This window comes from Lytechinus variegatus, chromosome 5 (assembly GCF_018143015.1).
Source record: "Lytechinus variegatus isolate NC3 chromosome 5, Lvar_3.0, whole genome shotgun sequence".
NCBI classification, from domain to species: domain Eukaryota; kingdom Metazoa; phylum Echinodermata; class Echinoidea; order Temnopleuroida; family Toxopneustidae; genus Lytechinus; species Lytechinus variegatus.
Genome location: NC_054744.1, coordinates 9,475,586 through 9,497,235, shown reverse-complemented (window position 1 = coordinate 9,497,235; position 21,650 = coordinate 9,475,586). Strand labels below are relative to the sequence as shown.

General features: G+C 36.7%; 1 protein-coding gene across 3 annotated transcripts in view; it reads right to left on the bottom strand.

Annotated features, from left to right (window-relative positions):
- LOC121415222 (tyrosine-protein phosphatase non-receptor type 9-like) overlaps nucleotides 1-21,650 on the bottom strand; it is a 65,210-nt gene that overhangs the window by 10,265 nt on the left and 33,295 nt on the right. For 2 of the 3 annotated variants that reach the window (XM_041608393.1, XM_041608394.1), the window contains one exon: nucleotides 4,891-5,684. In XM_041608393.1, coding sequence (XP_041464327.1) covers nucleotides 4,891-5,684 — 794 coding nt within the window. Of the gene's footprint in view, nucleotides 1-4,890; nucleotides 5,685-7,970; nucleotides 8,504-21,650 lie in introns of those variants that run through there. The other variant, XM_041608395.1, reaches the window with a different exon arrangement.

Genomic DNA, 21,650 nt, shown 5'->3' with positions numbered 1-21,650 from the left:
ATTTACAAAAACACAAAATAAATCTATTTAAAATGACCTCTTCATTCATAATTCAGTATAGATTCCCAGTTATATTTTTGTCATACACTGAAACAGTTGAAAGTTTTGTCTGTTACTATGGTAATTTTCACTTTAATTGTGGTTTACGTGTTAAGAACTGTTTCAAAGGTACCTTGTGCATGTAATTCTCCACAGTGCCCTCAATTAACATTATTGGATCATTCCTATGTGGAGGCCTCGTGGTATAGTGGTCATGACCCTCGTCTTTCAATCTGATGGACGTGGGTTCAATTCCAAGTGATGGCGCATTTTCCTTCAGCAAGATATTTACATACATTGTGCTGTGCACGCTCAACCCACGTAAGGTGAACGGTACCTGGTAGGACTTTACTTTAAACACAGAGCACATAACAGCTGCTCTGCTGAAGTCAGGGTAATTATGCTGCATTACTATACGGTGCATAGAAACTTCTGATAAAGTATATATAAATATCCAGTACACACATGTATATTGTAATCATTATTATTATGTATAATAGACATCTTTTCCTCTAACCCCCAAAAAGGTTTTAAAATAAACAACCTCCGACAGATACTTTTATTACTTGGAAAAAAGATGTGAGGAAAGAGGAAATGTCACCGTCAACAAAGGCAGATTCCATCGTAACCATCAGTCCACTTCCCTAATCCATCGAGTTGGTTACAACATCACTTTGGCGAACTTTACATGATCTCTTTATCAGGACCAAACCGGAGTACGTAGGCTTTAAAGACACCCCGGGCAGGAAGACGAGGGGACCTTGAGCTCGACAACAAGCCTCAAGCTCAGGAAACAAAACAACAAACTCTCCTCCGTACGGGCAGGTCTGCGCAGGGTCTGGGACACCAGCCATTGGTGTGAACGCATGATTCATACTGAGTTCAGCCCACTCAACAAGTTCAAAAGTTTGCCGGAACCTTCCCCTGCTACGACCTGTCATCAAGAACTTGTTGCAAGCTCTTTCTCGGTAATCTTTCTGAACCCACTCAAAGAGTAGTGAACCGGCTACATACCGCAAAGACACACAGAACTCATTGCGGGGGCGGTCTTATTTATTTAGAATTATTCCAAATTGTATAATTCAAGTGGGCATACTAAGAAGTGCATAGGATTCTAAATAATTCTTTTCAATCAAATTCTAATGGGAAAACTGATTTATTAGGGAGGTACTGTCTTATTTCAAATGAGGCATGCCTCTATCAACTTTAATCAACTCTCTGCCGACTAAATATACCCCAAACATCTAATAACAACCACTTATAAACTCTTTTCTACTTCCATTCAACCATGGTTACCATAATCAGGAAGCAGTGAGAGTTGGTAGAAATGTCTATCTTTCTTTTCTTTTCATTTTTTTTGTACGCAACTGAAGAGAATGCAGACAAAGTCTTCTGAAAAATATTTACTATTTTTACAGACCTCATCCACTAATGAATCCTTTATACCTTGGTCACATTTGCTCTACGGCGGCCGTACGGCGAGTCGAAAACAGCCGTTTTAACATTATTTGTACCAACTACATAAAGGTGGTTTGATTTAGAATTAATAAAATGGCTGTTTTTTTACTCGCCGTACGGCCGCCGTAGAGCAAATGTGACCAAGGTATGAGAGACGCTTTACTGACTACCTGGTGGAGACAAGTTTGCTATATGCTTTTCACACTGCATTTCCTTAACCCCATACTATCCTTAACCCCACACTATCCTTAACCCCATAATATCTTTTGGGGGGTTTCACACTGACTTTCTTAACCCTGTAGTATTTGCTTAGGGTTTAACGCCTTGACTGTGGATTATCGCACCGCTTATGAATATTGATGATTTTGCTACACAGAGCGTGATTAATGTGAAATTTCAATTTCTGTGATTGCCTAATGCTTAGCCCCACTTTTCCTTTTGTGCAGGGCCAGATAGTACCGTACTAGCCTACTTTGCTAAAACATAGTGTGAAAACAAAGTGGGCTGAGCTTAACCCCGGGAAATTGGTAAGCCCCCCCCCCTTAACCCCCCCATTTCCCAGGGTTACGGAAAATATGTGCAGTGTGAAAAGCATGTTATTATAATAAATTTCAGAAGCCAGAACATTCATGTTGAAACACTTAATCATAATACATGGGCGTATCCTTTCTGATTTAAAAATATATATATATTTTTTGATAAAACGGTTAAATTTTCTTTCATTTTTTAATTACAATTTCCGTTCAATGCCTATAAAAATGTGATATAGATGTATATCTGATAACACAGTTTCCGAGGAAGCATAGATGCAATAATTACCCACAAAATGAAATAATGCCAGTATTAAAATGCTTCACATTAGGATTTATTGGGGACTTGGGCTTGATTTTGTTAGTTGTAATCAAACAAAAATTTTTGTCCAACATGCCCCTGGGTCTCATAACACAAAGCTTAGCGATTAATCGTATGCTTGATTTTCAAGACTGATTGTACATTTTTGTCAATGCAATCAAACGTAAAAAGAAGTTCTACGATGAATGCTAAGCTTTGTGTTACGCCCCCTGATGTGGCATGTAAACGATTTGCCTTCAAGTGTGTTATTGATAAGAATTACACTAACCAAACTTCTCTCAACTGCAACCCTAGTAGTAGAATGAACACTCCAGCAAGCTTATCAATGTTGATCACAACTCTCATAAACTCAGCAAGGAATTTATCCACATTGCGCTGCACTCAACCCAGGTGAGGTAAACGGGTACCTGGTGCAGGAATTAATTCCTTGAAATGCGTGTGCGCTATCAAGTAATTACCCCCCGCAAAGCTAAAGCCGCAGTAACAATAACCAAGTCCTTTGGAAGCGCATAGAGATTTCATAATCATAATGTAATATGTGCTGTACAAGAACTGTTTATTATCATTATAAACAATCACTATTTGCAAGCCACAGTGCTCATTTTTACCGAAGTGTGTAGATACAAATCTTACTGTATAAACACACCTTGAGAGCATCCTCCAAATTCCCACCATTGGGAACGAGACAGCTGATTTAAAAAATCATGATCTCTGCATGAATAAAACAATATGACAGATAGAAATAATAAAATCAAAACCGAATAGTTGAGCAGTATGTCCTGCTGTTCTGCAGAGCATGCTGGCACAAAAGACAGTGATGACTGCATTGGTTCTTTCACCGACCTCAAAGACTAACAATCTATCTTCAAAAGTCACTCGGAGAACAGAAAGACAGATGACCATCATTTTGGGGGGACACGCTGTACTTTTTTTTTCAATTTGAATTATGATCTATAGTTAGGAGGAAATCATTTATCAGTAATTATGTGGACAGGGATATTTTCACTGGTCATGTTTCACATCCTTATTTGGGGCTTACTAAATAATGTGCAGCATTTTTTTTTTTTTATTGAAAGTGGCAACTCCAAATATTATGAAATCTACAACGAACACAGAGGAGAGAATGCCATGTAAAGATTTGCTTCATCATCCACCAGCCACCTATCACATGATATACATGCACATCCTTTAATAGAAGAATCCCAATAATGATAATCCATAATTTCACGAGATACTGCAGAAACCTCTAAATTGTACCTTTTTATAGTGCAACATGATGATGATGACTAGGTTTAACTGGTTTCAATCACAAGATGAATAATATAGTGCGTGTAGATTATATTGACTACAGTTATACTATTTCCAGATGGGGGCCAATAAAACTTTCTGAACTCGCAACAGACAAATCAATACCAGCCTTCAAATATCCACCAAGATATGCATTGCCCTAACGTACTACTCCTTGATATTTCCAGTTAGTTTAATTCAACAGTTCCTATTTCTCCCCCTCAATTTTTTTTTTCCCTTACAGCAGAAAAAGATGATCCCACGGGATGCCTGAAATATCTTCAATCGCTGGAGTTTTTTAGTAAATCCACCTCGCCCATGACTCTTAATGTGTCACTTCACTCCGTTTATATCCAATATGATATTTGTTATATGCTTGTATAATACATGTGTACATAAATTATCAAACTGTAGGTTTTCTTCCATACCTTGGGTTGTTCTTCTTTCCTTTCTCCAGTCACAACTACATCGGCAATGCATATGTAATTTCCTTTCTTGATAATCTTTACTTGTATCAATTTACTTACGAAATACTTTCCCACCCAATTTATGCCTCTCTCTCTGCTTGTCTCCCTCCATTCCTACATTATCCCCTTCTCTCCCTTCACTTCTCTTCCTTTCCTGTTCTTCTCTCTATCCCATTAGCTCCCTCTCCTCCTGACATTTCCCCCCTCCCCTTTCCTCTTTCTTCTTCCCTCCTTTCCTTTATCTCCTTTCCCTTTTCTCCCTTTCCTCTTTACTGAGAACAGAGCAACTGCTCTTGAAGTTTATCATGTGAGTGGGTCACCATCTATGAACATTGGAACAAAAACTACAATTTTGAAAAAATAAGGTTTACAATATATTCATCCTGATTGATGATGCAAACAATGACAAATTCTGATTTAGAAGTAACCTTGTTTAATACATAAATGCCATCTGAATTATCCAGAGTTTTCAAATCTTTTGTCATTCCAAAGAAACTTGAAAATTTATCTTAATGTTTAATAATTTCTGTTTAAAACGCTGGTAAACTCCCTCTTTCTAGGAATTACAGTGTTATCTTGTTTCAAGGATGACTTCATATTTTCCATTTATGTATGATTTCTTGTGTTGAATCATCAGGCACCTTGAGAATTCCTTGGAAGTGGATATGTGTGCATAACAAATTTGGTTCTTATCATATATCATCAGATTTTTTTTTTAAATGAAAGTTTGATGTTAAATGATACTTCATGATAAATGGCATGAGAAGATGATAGAGCAAGTACTTACTTTGATGCATAGAATGTTCCTGCTGGTGGTTCGGCTCGGATAGCTGCATACTCCTTATAAATACCACTTTGCCTCATATTGAGGATATAGGATACCAAGGCCTCTATGTCCATGCCGCTATCCGTTGGCTGATGCACCGATTCCGTGGCAGAGAAAACAGGTAGATCCTTTCGATCTGGAACCGGGGGTGGTGAATCGTTGGGTCGGGGACGGGGTGGTTTGGGCGGCGGACCCTCCGGGATCCCGTCGCTGTCTCCGTCCTTCTCGACAATTTCCATTTCGTGTTTTTCCTTAGCGTCCTTTTGGATCTTCTCCTCATCCATTTCGCAAAACATGTGGTCTTTTAAGGAGCCATTGCCCCTGGAGTCCGTGATGAGTTGACCGTTACCTGTACCGTTGGCGCTGTCACTACTACTACAATTTGTTTTCATGTCCTCAATGCTGCCACGTATGGGGTCCGACAGCGTGCCACTGTGGCTCGACTGCAGACTGTCCGTACTACCTCTATGGCTAATGTCCACTAAGAATCCAGCCGAAGGGGAGTCTATATCTGAAATCCTATCGATCCTCTCTGGGGCGTACAGTTCTACTGCTTTCTGGTTGGCCTCCAAGGCCTCTGGAGTATCCACTAGGGAGTCACTGAGGTCCCGTGAGTTGCGGTTCTTATCGCTGTTTTGGTCCAGACACGAGTTGAGCCAGTCTAGGTGTTTGACATCTGCCGTTCCACCGAGGTCTTTGGGTAGCGAGGTGGCAGGGAGGTATCGACATAGTCTTTCAGCACTTACCAGGGTTACCTTGAATAATACGTAAAAAAGAAAAGAAATGGGAAGAGAATACAAAAAAAATTAATGTAAGTATAAAATATTTCAGAATCTGTAGTTCTTATAAGGGTACACTGTACTTTTTTCAACGACTTTATGTACTTCCAAGAAGTTACTTGATTCAACGAGCACTATTGCTCTTTAAAATCAATCTTCAAAATTGTATTATACCAGTTCGTTGGCTCAGTTGACAAATCATCCGTCTCACAACTGGGAGCTTAGGAGTTCAAGCCCCCGCTGCATCAGAGCCAAACGATGTTAAAGGGGAAGTTCACCCTGACAAAAACTTTATTGTAAAAATAGCAGAAAAACTAAAAAAAATATTGCTGAAGGTTTGAGAAAAATTCATCAAATAATTAAAAAGTTATTAGAATTTCAATTATTTGATTTGTGACGTCATATGCGAGCAGCACTCCTACATAGAAAAATCAATGAAATGTCGTTTTCTCAGAAAATTGAAAATGGATTTCACTGTACCTTTTGTATATCAATAGACAAATCATTTCACACCCGATCATGAATAGAAAACAAAATTAAGTCATCAGGAACCATGCAAAATTTGAAATTAATGCATTTATATTACATAACACATGGGGCAGCTCTCGTTTATGACGTCACAAATCCAAAACTTTGAACTCTAATAACTCTCTTACTCTTTAACGGATTTTCCTCAAACCTTCACCAGTATTGTTTACTATTTTTTCTGCTATTTTTGCAACAAAGTTTTCTTCAGGGTGAACTTCCCCTTTAATGAGAGTTGTTGCTACCCTGTTTGGTGTTTTAAGGGATAGAGTAACATCGATCTCGAGATGCACAGTGGCTGCTAGGCCAACAAAAAATTGGGCAAAATGACTTTTTTTAGTATATCTATTTCAAATTTCTATTTCGAAAAATGAAATATGGATTTTTATTTTCATTTCATTGATCATGGTTATTCAAAGTTTGGAACTACCAATAACTTTGCCCAGGTTAAAAAAAAAAGATAAAAGAGGCATGTTTTTAACACATAATTTGCATAATCCAGTATTCAAAAATTGCTTTGACTTTAATGGGATAATATTCAACCTAAAGAAATATGACATGATTATAAAAATAACGGAATCAATGGTATATATTTTCATGATTGAATTGTTATCAAATGGCTCAAATCACAGACCTTCCAACAAAATGTGCATGAGGTATCATGTGTATCAATTACAGAATGAAGAGACAATTTCTATCAAAATGTACAGGACTTTTAAGAAAGATAAAGTGTCATCGTATGGGTCAATTTGTATTTCCTTGTATATTCAAACAAATTTTCACAAAAGGGAAAATATTGAGAATTCTTTTTGGGGGGCTACTGGTACTTTTGAGCTCATCAGCCCAAATTTGCTAAAATGTATTACAGTTTATATTAGACCATATGTGAATTTCAGGGGGTCTTTATTAGTTTTCCAGGGCTGAATTGGGGGGGGGCATTTCTGGGGTGAATTTGCCCTGTGCCCCCAGGTATTTTTTCTATTTCAAAATTTACCTGTTGAATGTAGGTACAAGGTGGTCCTGTAGCAATTCTATGGGAATTCAAAACCTTAAGTAGTCAACAGGTTGCATGTATTGCCATATTTTTTTGTCGATGTTCCTCTAACACATTTCATTTTTGTTTCGTTTTTGTAACCTTTCTTCTCAGTAACACATTATTTCATTGTATTAGATATTCATATAAGGGAACTTATTTTAAAGGGCCACATGGCCTTATTTTAGTTTCCTTTTTTTCATTTTCAAATAATTTAGCATGTATCACCTTTTCTTGTTTTCATTGAAAGGCATTGAACTGTAAACACTTCAGATGTATTTCAGTTTTATGAATGTATATTATTGCATGTATTTGATTTGCATTGTAATGAACTGTTTTTATATGATTATGGAAAATAAATGATCAAACTAACAGGTTAAAATCGTTTCATAAACTGGCAAATAACATACTTCGCACAAAAATGTATAATTTCTTGCAGTAAGAAATATGAAGCAACTGTAGGCCTATATTTCAACCTTAACAATAATCATGACTAAAATTAACACATTCTGCCTTTTAATTCATAAAAAAATCAATAGCAGCTTAAGAATAGCTCTATGAAACGCCTCAGACTGTCTTCGTGTAGCTCGATTGAGTGTAAAAATACAGGCCGACTCAATCCTTCACTCGAATCTATACAGCAGACATATTAAATGTAACATGAAGCCTTCATATCATACAAATCCATGTTGTAACCTCCTTACCTCAGAGACATCACTCACCAATGAAGTGCTAACGCGAGTCCCAAAGGACAGCTTTTTCAAAAGAGCATTCATGATGCGCCCACTTCTTGCTTTCGATGGCATTACGGGTAAACGTCTCTAATGTAATCATATGCCAAAGAGAAATGTTTTCAAATCTATTGCCTTAAATTAACCATGATCATCGACTTAGTATCAGTGATCAATGCAGGAGAATGTCAATGCTTTCATGAATGCCGATGTAAGATCCAGATAAAAGCCGTCCACAGATGGCAACAAGCAGCCAACGGAACACTCAGCAATCATATGATAATGATATTCCGATCAGCTCCCAACCCGTAAGGTACAGGAGTCAGTTGATATGGGCATAAGAGACAACACAATGTTGAAATGTGAAATACGCAAGACGGATGAAGCAGAATAGCAACAAGCTGAGACACGGGGCATCAAAGCTTTCAATGTCCAACGCTACAGTCTGGTAATTAGAATGAAGATGATGTGAATGAATCCGATTCCAACAACGGATCTTCCCAACTGCAATCCAACACAGAGGTCTTGTCGCTTCATAGGTCAGACAGTAAAATGAGCTATGCATCCTACTGCTCTCACAGCACTGCTACTCAGCAGTGCTAAAAAAAAAAGACACACACGCCATACACACACGTTCTTTCCATTGTGTTAGTACCATATCCTATGGCAATTTCTTAGAGCACAGCAAGATAAATCTCGGCTCGATTATGCACAGCGAGGCATCTATCTATCTCTCATCCTCCTGAATAACCCCAAGTACCTTGTGCCCCCCACCCCCTCCCATCCCTTCTGAATGAACATGTCTTCTATTTTCTTTTCCTTGTTCCAATAATTTGTTATGCTGTGTTATTTTTGGTCGATCCCCTCATATACCGAGAGCGAAATAAATTCATGCTCCATTATGCCATAGATTTTCTGCACATGCAGCTAGGAGTCTTTTCTTGTTTCCCTTATGCTTGTTCACCCGCTGAATGAAAAGATAAGTATGTTCGTTTCATGGATTCTTGGTTTAATAGCTTCAATACATGTACATTATATAACCAAAGTATATGAAAAGGAATTTTATTTTAGTCAAATATGAAAGAGTATTAAACCGGGAGAAAGATCAAACTCCTTTTGCACTTGGGGTAAGTTAAAATCTTGGAGAAAATCTGATCTTTCCTATCTTTTTTATGCTGACATGGGCCACTCTTATTCCCTGATGAACTTAAGTCCATCGATCCAACCACAAATACTCATGGAAAATAAATTGTGAAATCACAATGGCAATATGTAGTTCATTTTCTCGTATTTTGTAATCATCACCATCACCATCATCATCGTCATCATCGCTATCATCATCATCACAATCTCCACCACCACCATCCATCATCATCACAATCTCCACCACCACCACCACCACCATCATCATCATCATCACCAAAATCATCACAATCAACACCACAATCACCATCATTATCACCATCATCACCATCACTACCACCACCACAATCATCATCATTACTATCATCATCATTATCACAATCTCCACCATCATCATCATCACCCTCATCATCATCATCTCCATCACCATCACACCATCATCATCATCATCACCATCATCACCATCATCTTCTTCCTCCTCCTCCTCCTCAACATCATAAAGTGATGGTTAACAAGACACAAGATCTCTGATATTCAGCCATGAGGGACACTTCACTCTGAAACCACATCTTTTCTTGACCGATAAAAACAATCGACATTGCCTACACCAATCTTCCCCCATCTTTTCCTGGGCTTTATATCTTTTATGGCTTCCAGGAAGTGCTTCTTCACAAAAAAGAAAAATCTCATTACGAACATAGTTTTTAATTTTTTTTTTGCATTAAGTTCCGTTGTTCAAATGGTTTCTTTTTACAACCCTCAGAAAAATGCTAACATGGTTAAACTAAAAGTCTTTGAAAACTGCTTTTCATACGTTACATAAAACCAAAAAGGGTGTTAAACCACGGACCATGGGGTCCAAGGCAAAATAACGCCATGGAAAATCCAATGCTTTCTTTTGTTGGGTTGAATATAGGAATAAAAAAAATAAAGACAGCAATATGCTGCATGCTTTCAACAATGTACATGGCATTATATTTTTTTTTCTAATTTCATTTCTTATGCTACATTTTGAATTACAAGAGGCCTTGAATTAGGATTCTGCTTCTCATATTTTTTGGCTGAGCATTCTTTTGTCTTTGTTTTCAATGTTAATGTTTTGGTTAAATCATAATGACCAGCTGGGGGTAACAACTGAAAGCAAAAACTTAGGGACAGTGGCAAGGCCAGCAGAACAGATAATACAGAACATATGACAGATGATGATTCTTAACTCTCTCTATGTTCTTTGTTGTATGACGAGCTCGCTACATTACATCCTCTCATTATGCATGAAGTCACTTTCTATATTCCTTTTCTTTAAATAAGGATAAGAGCCTTCAAACACACTCCACACCCTAATCAAGTCACTCCAAGTGGTAATGACGCAGGCAATTTGCATATTTAGAAGTGCCTTCCGTCACCCGACAGCGGTGTGGGATGAGCTCAAGAGCAACTCGGGATGTGCAAGGTCTTCCTTCCGCGAAATCGGCTCGCCGCAAGTTTTCTATTCTTGTGATTGTGATAATGAGGCTGGGAGTAGACACATGATCACAAAGAGAAGAAAGTAAGTAAGTTGAGACAGGAAAGAGCACAGAAAGGATCCTGTGCTTTTATAAAGACCAATGATGTACATGTTATGAATTAAATTGATGATTTGAGGTTTGATTTGAAATTGCTCGCTGATGGTGCATCAATTCTCTTTTCCGTCTTCCTCACGGATCCCTTCTTCACATTCATTATTACAACAAACAGTAGGAGAGGTGACATTGTTTCAAAGAATCCTGGATAATAATAACAATAATGTCATATTTTACCTTAAAAACTGTTCTCCCAGCAAGCCCTGCTTAACATTAAAATGTTATGATGATAAACTCATTAATTACCTTTATAGTGACATATGTGTCAGATGAAGTAGGATAATGATTCTTTTGATACTAAAGTCATTGTAATAGCTCTAATATTTCAGAATAATACTCATTTTGATGAGTGAATACTTTGACTGGAATTGCCTTTTGTACATAAACTTTTCACTCCAATCATACAGGTCTACATGGGTAGCTGCTTAAATCTCAAATCAATTCATAACCGAATCCAGCCTGGTCTTCAATCAGATAGGTTTAAATATTCAATACAAAAAGAAGAGGAAGATTCATAAATACAATCATAAAGATTGCCTGAAAAGAAGGTTTCTGGAATTGAGTGACTCACTCCCATTAACATATTCAGTTACAGAAATTAAGAGTATACACCCGAGGCAACTGAGCAACAGATTAATAAAAAAAAAAAAATCAGGAACCCCGTCGTACAAAGAGTTACGATTGATCCAATCAATCGTAACTCTATGGAAATCCAACCATGTCATTCTTTTTTCTTTCGGAGATTTGTTTGATGTCCTATGATAACAAAAAGAAACATACTGAATTGTTGAGAAAACAGATAATGTATGAATATACATGATTTCTAGTAATTATTTTGAACAAACATGTATTTTAGATGTTGACGTTGCTGGCTTTCCATAGTTGCGATAGATCAGATCAATCGCAACTCTTTGTAAGACGGGCCCCTGGATACCCACATCGCCTTTCCTCATTTGCGAGCGCTCCCTCGGTTCCACTCTGTGATGCGTAATATCCTGTCGGGAATGAAATTACCCCGATGTCCAAGACACTTTCTTCCATTTACGCTTCTTCCTCCCGCTAGCTTCCTACTCCCAATCGGGGGCTACCCTCTACTTTTCCCTTGTTTGGATATAATTAGTGCTGAAATTACAGCTTCAGTTGGAGATCCCATTGCTCTGGGCGTGCAGTGAGGAAGTATACATTTACATGCAAGCCCACCTTGCATTATTCATTGCCTTTGTTGCCTATTTGAGGCAGATCAATGAAGAACTTCATTTATGGGCTACAAAAAAAATTTAAAGAACAAAGAGAATCTCATATCTTCTGGTGCTCCTTATAAAATCTTCTGATGGTTTAACCAAAATTAATTCCACGCATTTTCTTAAATATTCCAATAAACTTGCGCCTTGAGGATTATTGGCAGTAGTTTCAAAACTGGGGTTTAAATTATTTTTTGGTTTATTTGTGGTTTAACTATGGAAAACCAATAGTGGCATAAATTTCTGAAATAATTCATAGCTGTTTGGGAAAGACAACTGAATTTCTTTTCTTCATCATGAAAAGGGGAAATGAAATAGTAAACATACAATATCATAAGAATTTTTTGTTTTTGGCTTCCCATAACTATAGCCAGAGTTAGACCGTGGTCTATATCAAACTAGACTTCAGAATATGGCCAACATGTCCAGTATCAGTAAAGATTTGTAAAATAAAATCCCCCCATTGCTGCCAAATATCTATGTGTATTAAAAGAAACTTGGACAATAAAAGGAGTGAAAACCTTCAACTATCATTGTATTTTTTTTTATTTCTCACCGTTCTCTTCACGTGGGTGTGGGAATAAGAGTGATTGTTGTGACACAATACAGAGACCAATGTCACTTTTTGTGCCATTTTTATTTTCCTTTTCCTCCCTTCTTAAATATCTAATAAATTGATTTCAGACAAACACCAATGCCAAGTACAAGCCCGCCATCTCTTAAAATAGAACATGAATGAGTAGACATAAGGTGTCAGAAAATTATATTTTGAGGAAGCATTCAGATAAGACATTATACCTTGATTTTGATTGGCTGCTGAGCCCTTTTGCCATGGTAGTTGCCATAATGGCAAAGTTACAACAGTTGTAACTCTTTATGAAACGGGCCCCAGATATTACTGGGGTGTATAAATACTTCGTGAAAATCAGATTCAACTGCAAGTTTTTAACTGGCTCGTAGACCGCAAAACACCTAAAAGTGAACTTTTCTAGTATGTGTAGGCGCAGAGCTCCACTATGAATACTCAATACCATCAGATCAAGTCGTAAAAAAATCATTTTGACTAGTTTTTTTTAATGGAGATGTACATGTAAACGCACAAATTTTGTTGACTCATTTGAGTCAGGTCTGTCTGTCAGCAGATATCTCCACATCCCCGGGATTGGTACAAGGTGGTATTTTGGTCCGAATTTCTTTTGTATTTGCTTCAGCCGACCCCCAAATCCCCGGCGCTGATCGACCGTGCTCTGACGATCTCTCATGAGTGATATCTCCATGTTTATCAAAAACATATTGGGATCCCATTGCTTCGTAACGATTCACTCAATTTAATCAAGCTCTTCCGCTATACCACCCATAGGAATCTGCAGTGAGTGACTCAGAGACCGATGGAAAAATCATGCCATTACTGGAAAAAAAAAGAATTGCACTGTTTCGTCAGATGTTATTGGACTTTATTTACAATCGATGGAATCATGGCTTAATAATGTGATGGAATAATTCCAAATACTGGGATATCAATCTTATTTGACAGTCCATATTCTCAACATACATGGACTTGACAAAATTCAAATCAATTGCAACTTATTAACAGCTAGGGTAAAAATCAACACTTGAATATAATTATAATGACGACGATGACAATGATGATGACGATGATGACAACGATGATGACAATGATGATGAAATTTCGAAATACTTTGCTAGTTTTTGTTTAAAGAGAACGATTTTGTTTGATTTTCATGTTAGTTAAATTTAAAGAGATTCAATAGGGCTAAATTACTACCAATGACTATAAACAATATAAAACAAAGGTGTCGCTAAGGTAAGCACATAATACGCCTGCCTGTAACACAGAAAATAGTTCTTGGTCAAGCAAGAAAAGTGGAAGGTGGCGACTTCTCCTTTGACCTTCTGACCTCAAAATCAATAGGCTTCCTGGGATCCATGCTAGTATTACACACACCAAATATGAGCTTACGTTAAATTAAACTTAAGTTATCGCGTTAACAAGGAAAAGTTAATGGACTGACAGACAGACGGATGGACACCGGGCGTTATACCATAATATGTCCCATAGGATGAGCGTATAAATTAATACAATATAACGAGGAAATGAACAAGATATAACATAGTTCATACAACAAAGCTCCTGATGAATAATATTAAAATTATCAATATAAAAAAACTTATACATCTAATTTCCATCCAAATCTTCAGAAGTGGGAGCGGGGGTAAAAATCCACTTCTAGAAATAAACTTAATGATCTGATACAGATCGAAAAAAAATGACTGAAATTAATCCCATCTCATGTCCTTAGGGTAAAAATAGTTAATTACAAGGTCTCTATACAAAGAACAATTGATTGATATGTGACAGAATTCTGCATTTTACTTATAGCTTTGACAAAATATGAGGGAATCTTCAAGACAATAGTGGATTTGTTTTTTTTCTTAGTACGTCTATTGAACTACCTGTCAAATAAATACCATGAGGAAACTGATCAAAGCAAATACATCAAAATAAATCCTGGACTTGATTTGGCCCAAATAACAAATTCATAGTCCAGCTAATAATGCATGCAGTGCAGTCTCAAGGACATTTCTTTATGTTGATGATTTTTTTCTTTCAACAGAAATGTACCTGCAATTCATATAAATTTGAGAGTAAGTTTTCATTTCTCCTGTCAAATAATTACATGGAGCACGACATTTTTTGTTTAATTATTCACAATAGTCACACCTTCATTTTATAATAAACAAAGAAAAATTTTGAGAAAAAATAATCCAAGGTTAGCTCTAGGCTATCGGTAAGTTATATATTTAAAAAAGAAAGAATTGAATCCAAGCTTACATGTCAATCTTGGTGAATGGACATATCCCTGGCTGACTTGACGTCTATCCAGGAAGTCCTTTGACACCTTTACAGAGGAACTTATTTGCCATGATAGGACCTTGTGCTAATTATTGATAGTGACTTTTCATTAAGTAATGTACAGCATTGCAGACATAAGGCAAGCCTTGTAACATTTTTCCTAATTCTTGATACCAAGAATTTATTTTTTATGCCAACAATTCAATTTTTTATCATATTTTCACTATAGAAAATCATTTAATTAAAACAATGGGAATAAATGTTAATAGGGCTTACCATATGCCTGTGTCGCTGTCACAGAGGCGATACTGTAGCTCCATTCATCTCACTTAAATATTCTTGTACAATATTTAAGAATGCATTAATGTAAATTATGTGCCCAGAAAGAATAGTAATATGAAGATATTTCATGAAGATATTTTATGGTGATTCTTGATGGATATTTTGGTCTTCTGTTGGAGGCATGATATTGCGCCTATGAATGTACATCACCTTATTGTGGGTAGATTTGCTCTTCATAAACCTTCACAGCGATCATTTAATCCCAAAACTGTTCAGGTGCGCTTTTGGGTTCAACAAATCTAGCCGTGCTTGCTATACAATTCCATAGAAACTTTCATCTACATAAAGGCCTAGAAAATGAAAATGTTCAAGCAAGATTCGTGTTTGAAAACATACACCCTGTATTTCCCCTGGAAAACTAGAAGAAAAGACCATCCTAAGAATGGAATGGTTTTCTGGAAGCATTTAATTGGCGGAGCAATTAGACATCAAACATTGAGTCATCAAAGTAAATATAGATAAAGACCTGTAGTATTTTCTCGTCATTTCAAAAGGAAATTGGTCAGATAACTCAGAATCTCTCTGGATACTCACTTATCACTTACTCATGAATGAAACATAAATAAAGGTTTTAAAAGCTAATGAAAGGATGTAAATAATTGGATACAGTAGAGATCTTTTAATAATTTTCTCTGAAAAAATGCAAACATCATTTGACAAAACTTTTAATGATTTTGCCTTTAGTGTAAAATTCTTTGGTATCAAAAGCATTCACCAAAAGGCACATAAAAAACTCGACAAATAGAACCGAAAGAGACAATATTTTTCCTTTTTGAGCATATCTGAAATCTGTGGAAGACCAACGAGGTTATGGTGGCCAAAGTAACTGCAAACTGGACGTTACAATAAATAGGGATATCCCACTCATTTTCCTCAATACCCTGATTCTCATTTGATTCCTGTATAATGCACTGAATACTGATTAATGCAAATAAAGCGTAGTTTCAGGATTATAAATAAAGTAAGGAGTGAATTGAGAGACCCCCTGGCAAAATTTGGATGGTTGTCATGATCAATTCAGGCCTATCACAGATTTTAAAGATAAATGAAAGTAGTTGCAGTAAACACTGATTTCACGAGAAAGTCTGTAAAACAAGGCTTAATTGTCACTATATCATCGTTGATCTAGATTTGGTACAGTTACATGTACATAAACTGATCTTTGTGAAATCTTGAAATCTACGCTGAAAAATGTTCACACTGAAGATAACCAACACGGATAAGCGCACGTGGGACAGTGTATTATTAATGCTTTGAATGTCAGCCCGACGCTTGACCCGAATCCCATGCTTATTTGCTAATTTCTCAGCAATAACACAATTTCTTCCAGCATCCTTGGACGCAAACTTTTTTATCAAATACAAACAGACACTTTGGTGGTCATTTCATAGGATTCTGTACAAACTCATTTTGATATCGTTACCACAACTGGCATTTACCTTTAATACCAGGTGGGTGTTTCATATTGCTATTCGTAAGTTACAGCGACATTACAAATGACTGGTGAACCTTCCTTCCACCCTAAATAATCAACAATAAACATTCAATGGTGAATATCATTTACCACAAGAAAGGATCACCAGTCCTTAAAGTCACTCTTTAGTAACGATCAGCTTTATGAGACGACCCCAGGTGGACGCCTCATAAAGCTGTTAGTAAGTTACAAGTGACTTTTCAAATAACATTCATGAAAATTTGGTAAAAAAAAACTGACAAAAAAGGATCACCAAGCATTTGTGAAGTTGCTCATAACTTATGACCAGCTTTATGAAACACCAACCAGGGCTCCGTAACACAAAGATTAGCGATCAATCGCTAAATGAACTGACCAATCACGATCAATGTTTGGTTAGAAATACTGACCAGGGACCAATCATAGCGGTTCTTTCATATTTGCAATCCATCACAAACCTTTGTGTTACGGAGCCCAAAAGTTAGCTATCTGTTACCATGGTAACTTATTCGTTTTTGCACAAGAACTGCCGATTCTTTACTTGAAAAGCCTCATATCTTGTCACCCGTAAACTAAACAATTGATGAAATAATCGTGTCAATGTACTCATCAGCAAAGCAGAAAAACTTAACGTGCAGTTAAATCCTTTCCTCAAAATAGTTACATCTCCTCACTATATTTAGCCATAGATCCGCACCTTGTGCATGAATCAATTGGCAGCTGCTATATTTATATCCTTTCATTTCATCTATCTCATTGTTATTCGGCAGCTTCACACGTAATTCTGTCATACAGTCCTCAGAATAAAGACATGACTAAATAATGAAATGATGATGGATTTAGAAAGCGCCTTATCCCGAGTAATAGAAAGTTGAGAATACAAAGCACATATCGTGAGGATAAAGACTCCCGATTTGGGAAAAAGGGTTTTAAAGTCAGGTGATACCGCACAGAAGCTTCCTGGAACAGGTGTCGATACCAAATTGGGGTAAATTGTTTTAATTTTTCTTGCTTCTTAAAAAAAAAGAGAGATAACTAAATTTTGAAACAAATATCATTATCATCATCATTATCATCATTATCATATACAAGTTGTCACTATTAAAAGCTTTCTTGATTTGTTTTTGTAAAAGTCTGTTGCAAGAATGGTAAGGTATCATTTTTAGAGAATGAGAAAGAAAAGTCTGCTTTATGTGGTGAGTGGATGGTGCAGAAATTTATAATCATGATTGCTGGAAACAAATAAAAAAATTATCATTGTCTATTATTATTCGTATAATCATTATCATCATCATCATCATAACCATCATCATCATCATAATCATCAACATTATTACTATTACTATTACTATCATTTATTTTTAGCATTATCACCATGATTTTTCATCAAATTTATGAATTACCCACAGCATTCTTCAACAGAACTGTCCATCTACACACCATGTTGCTTTCAACTGAACTCTTCCATAATACCTTGGTCACATTTGTTCTACGACGGCCGTACGGCGAGTCGAAAACAGCCGTTTTAACATTTATTTGTACCAGCTACATTATAGGTGGTTTTAGTAGAAATTAATAAAATGGCTGTTTTCGACTCGCCGTATGGCCGCCGTAGAGCAAATAAGACCATGGTATAAACTCACATAGGCCTAGCCGTCTCATAGAACTTGTTCATTAGCAATTAACAGTGATCCGATTGAGACTGGAGGCGCTATACTATTTCAGTAGCTTATAACAGCAGCTTGATTATTAGAGGTTCATGAAACAAAGCCTTGATGCAGGTCCATACAGGCCATGCACGAAACACCAAATATGATGTCAAGTTGTCACAGCACGAATACATACCACTCTCCAGAGTAAAAGCCTTGTTGCTTCCTTTAATGAATGCATGTAATGAGCGGGATTCTCAGAAGCAAATTACAGCAGTGTTTTAATTCAATTAACGGCTGCCTGGGTTAGTTAGCGCACCAAAGCTTTGAGGCACTGCAGAAGATGAAGTGTTGGATCTCTGGGCACAGCTGATGCAGAGCTGATGCCGGGCATCCCAACATTCTCCTTCTGGCCTGTGAGTGTGTTTACACTTTCTTTGACAACAAAGCGTTTTTAAACGTTCAAATAAAAATCCCTTCCCATAAAATTTTCTCTCATAAAACACTAAGGATTTTACATCTACCCCAGCAATCTAGTTGAGCTTTTTTGTGTGATTTTTTAAAAGAAAATATTGTGTCAGTATATTTCAAAAGTATATTTAGAATTGATGTTGTGTTTATGATTCCCACAAGAGTCGCAGATTGTAAAGGCACCTTTTTGTGTTGATTTTAAGCTTGGCTTTTATATGAAAATGAGAGAAGACGCAAGTTCCACATTTTGAACAAATGTGTCACAAACGCATGATTTTCCCCTGATAATGGGAAGCCTGAACACACCCCTAGTGAGAGGGAAGAAGATCATCTGTTAGACTGCTTCACCTTGCATTCTTTTAAAGAGATAGTCTCGTCTCATAGTGCAACCAGACATGTTGCACAATAAGCATATGACCACTGCAAAGTCTAGCTTGATTCATTTTTAGTAAAGGCAAACTACATCTTTAACCAATCGGTGAAAATCATGTCAATTTCAATTGAAAGTACATGTATATGGAAATTATATTGAATAAATTGGGAATCAATAACAATAACGCATATTAGAAACCCTCAAACAAAATTCAAAATTGTTAATTTCGGGGGGGGGGGGGGAGGAGCCCTGTTAATTGGTTGGTTCGTCACAATTTCATATCCATCATTACTGAGGACACGAGTATAGAATAAATGATTCTTAATTTGAGGTAACTCTATTCATTTCATATATCGGTGGTACAAGACATGGGGACAACCATTATCACGCCAATATATTACGTGACACTTTTTAGGCATATGAGATTGTGACTTCGATATTCTTTGGTTTAGTCTTTCTTTTTATAGGTTGATAACACAACAAAACTTTATGTTTGTTGACCTAAAATTAAATTTGGCCTTGATTCTGTGATCTGAGATTCAAGCAAAATGATCATTGATAATTGATTTCTCCTCTATAAGACTTTATACCTTCAGATTCAGAGTTTGATTGGAAAAAGCTTACAGCTATTGTCTTGCTTCTGTCATGATGTCCAAGATGAAAATTGAAACTGATCATTCAAATTGCTGAAGAAATTCATTTTTTTTCTATAAAGTAACATTTTTGCATGTTGTTCCACATTGATAACAAAACACAACTTACTTCTGCATGGGACACAACTCCAAATAACCAAAATATTCTGTGAAAGATAAAGCAGATAGAATAACTATTTTTTCTATTCATGTAAAACAGATATCAATCACCAGGTATGTCATTTATGTGAAGCAGGGAAACTAACTATCGAAACAAGTCGGAATCCCTGTGGTATTTCATGTTGACGTAATGGCTTAACTTTTTTGCGGCATTGCGCAAATTGAACACAAGAGGAAAGCAAAGATGCATCACAGCAATCAAAAGCATGCTGGTTGTGGAGCTATTTCCTAGAAGAAATCACACCTTTAACGTGGTGGATTCCTAGTGGGTCAGTTACAATGTGCGTAAGCAAGGCGATGCATTCCGCTAGTCTAATCCTCTAGCCCTGCCACGGACGTAGTCTGTGGTCGGACTCACGCAGATGCATTCCCACACGCTTGACGCATCCCCACGAGCCATTATCACTTCAGTCCCACAAATAGATCTTCGCTCACGGATTGAGGAATGGGAGCCAGACCATGGAGGTTCCATGGCCAGACAATGACACTTTTACTAAAACGTGTCTTATTGGTGGATGAGATGTTTGAGAAATGACGGCAACTTTTCAAGAAAGAGAGGAGATAAGGAGAGAAAGAAGACATACAAGAGAAAGCAACTAGACAGAAGAGACTATTAACATGGACCTACTTCATGCAGGTCCATGCTTTTACATACCAATTATGTTTTTGGAGCATTTAAAAAGTTGATATTTTTAAACACAGATCATATTTTGTAAGGTTTCAGCAGTTCCAGAAAATACATGCAATATCAACAAGAAAAAGGGGGTGGGTAATGTGTGGATTCATTAAAGATTTTAAGCTCCTATTTCAAACATGTGTGGGAAAACAGGAAGAGGGCTGTATCCAAGAAAATCCAAATGAGAACAGGAGCGTTGTTTCATAATCATCCAAAGAATCTCGAAAATGCAGGATGAGAAGTACATGTAAGTGAGGCAGTGACTAACCAGAAAACATATTGTGATAAAGGAAAACTTCAGTGAAACTGTGTAAAAATATCTCAAGTCATTCATGAATAATATCGAATGTACACTGCAACGATTACCATCGATTGCCCTAATGTTCAAATTGAGAAAAAAAACACATACTTGATCTGAAATTCTGTGTCTAGTCCCATACATGCATGTACATGTGTAGTTTGCAAGTGCCTCCCAACAAAATAAAATTACTTTCTGAATGTTTTGATGATTCCAGCAAATACTAAGTGAATTATACTCAATTTCCAACCCAATTCAACCCCATGACTAACTGGAAATTACATTCATCTTTGAAGCAACAATTTCAAAATGGTATTGATATGAATGGGTGGTGTCGATAAAACATTGACTGGGGGAAAGAAAAAATGTAATTTCAAAGAGCACTAAACAAAATGCTCTTAAAAAATAAGCTTCCACCAAGTAAAAAAAAAGCACAGATAGAGGATATCTGAGGAAACAGGTGAATTTTATTACTCTATCATTATCTGAAGATATCACCCCCCCCCAGACTCTAGGTTAAATAGACCTAATTACAACTGGCAGGCAAGATATTCATTCGAGCCAACCCATTCTCAGTTTTTTAATTTGATATTGCTGGTTGACAAAAATGAATGGATATGATTGACAATTCAACATTGATTTTAGGGAGGGGACCTACTGAACTTCCTTTTTCCAAATTGGAAAGATATATGACCACTTTG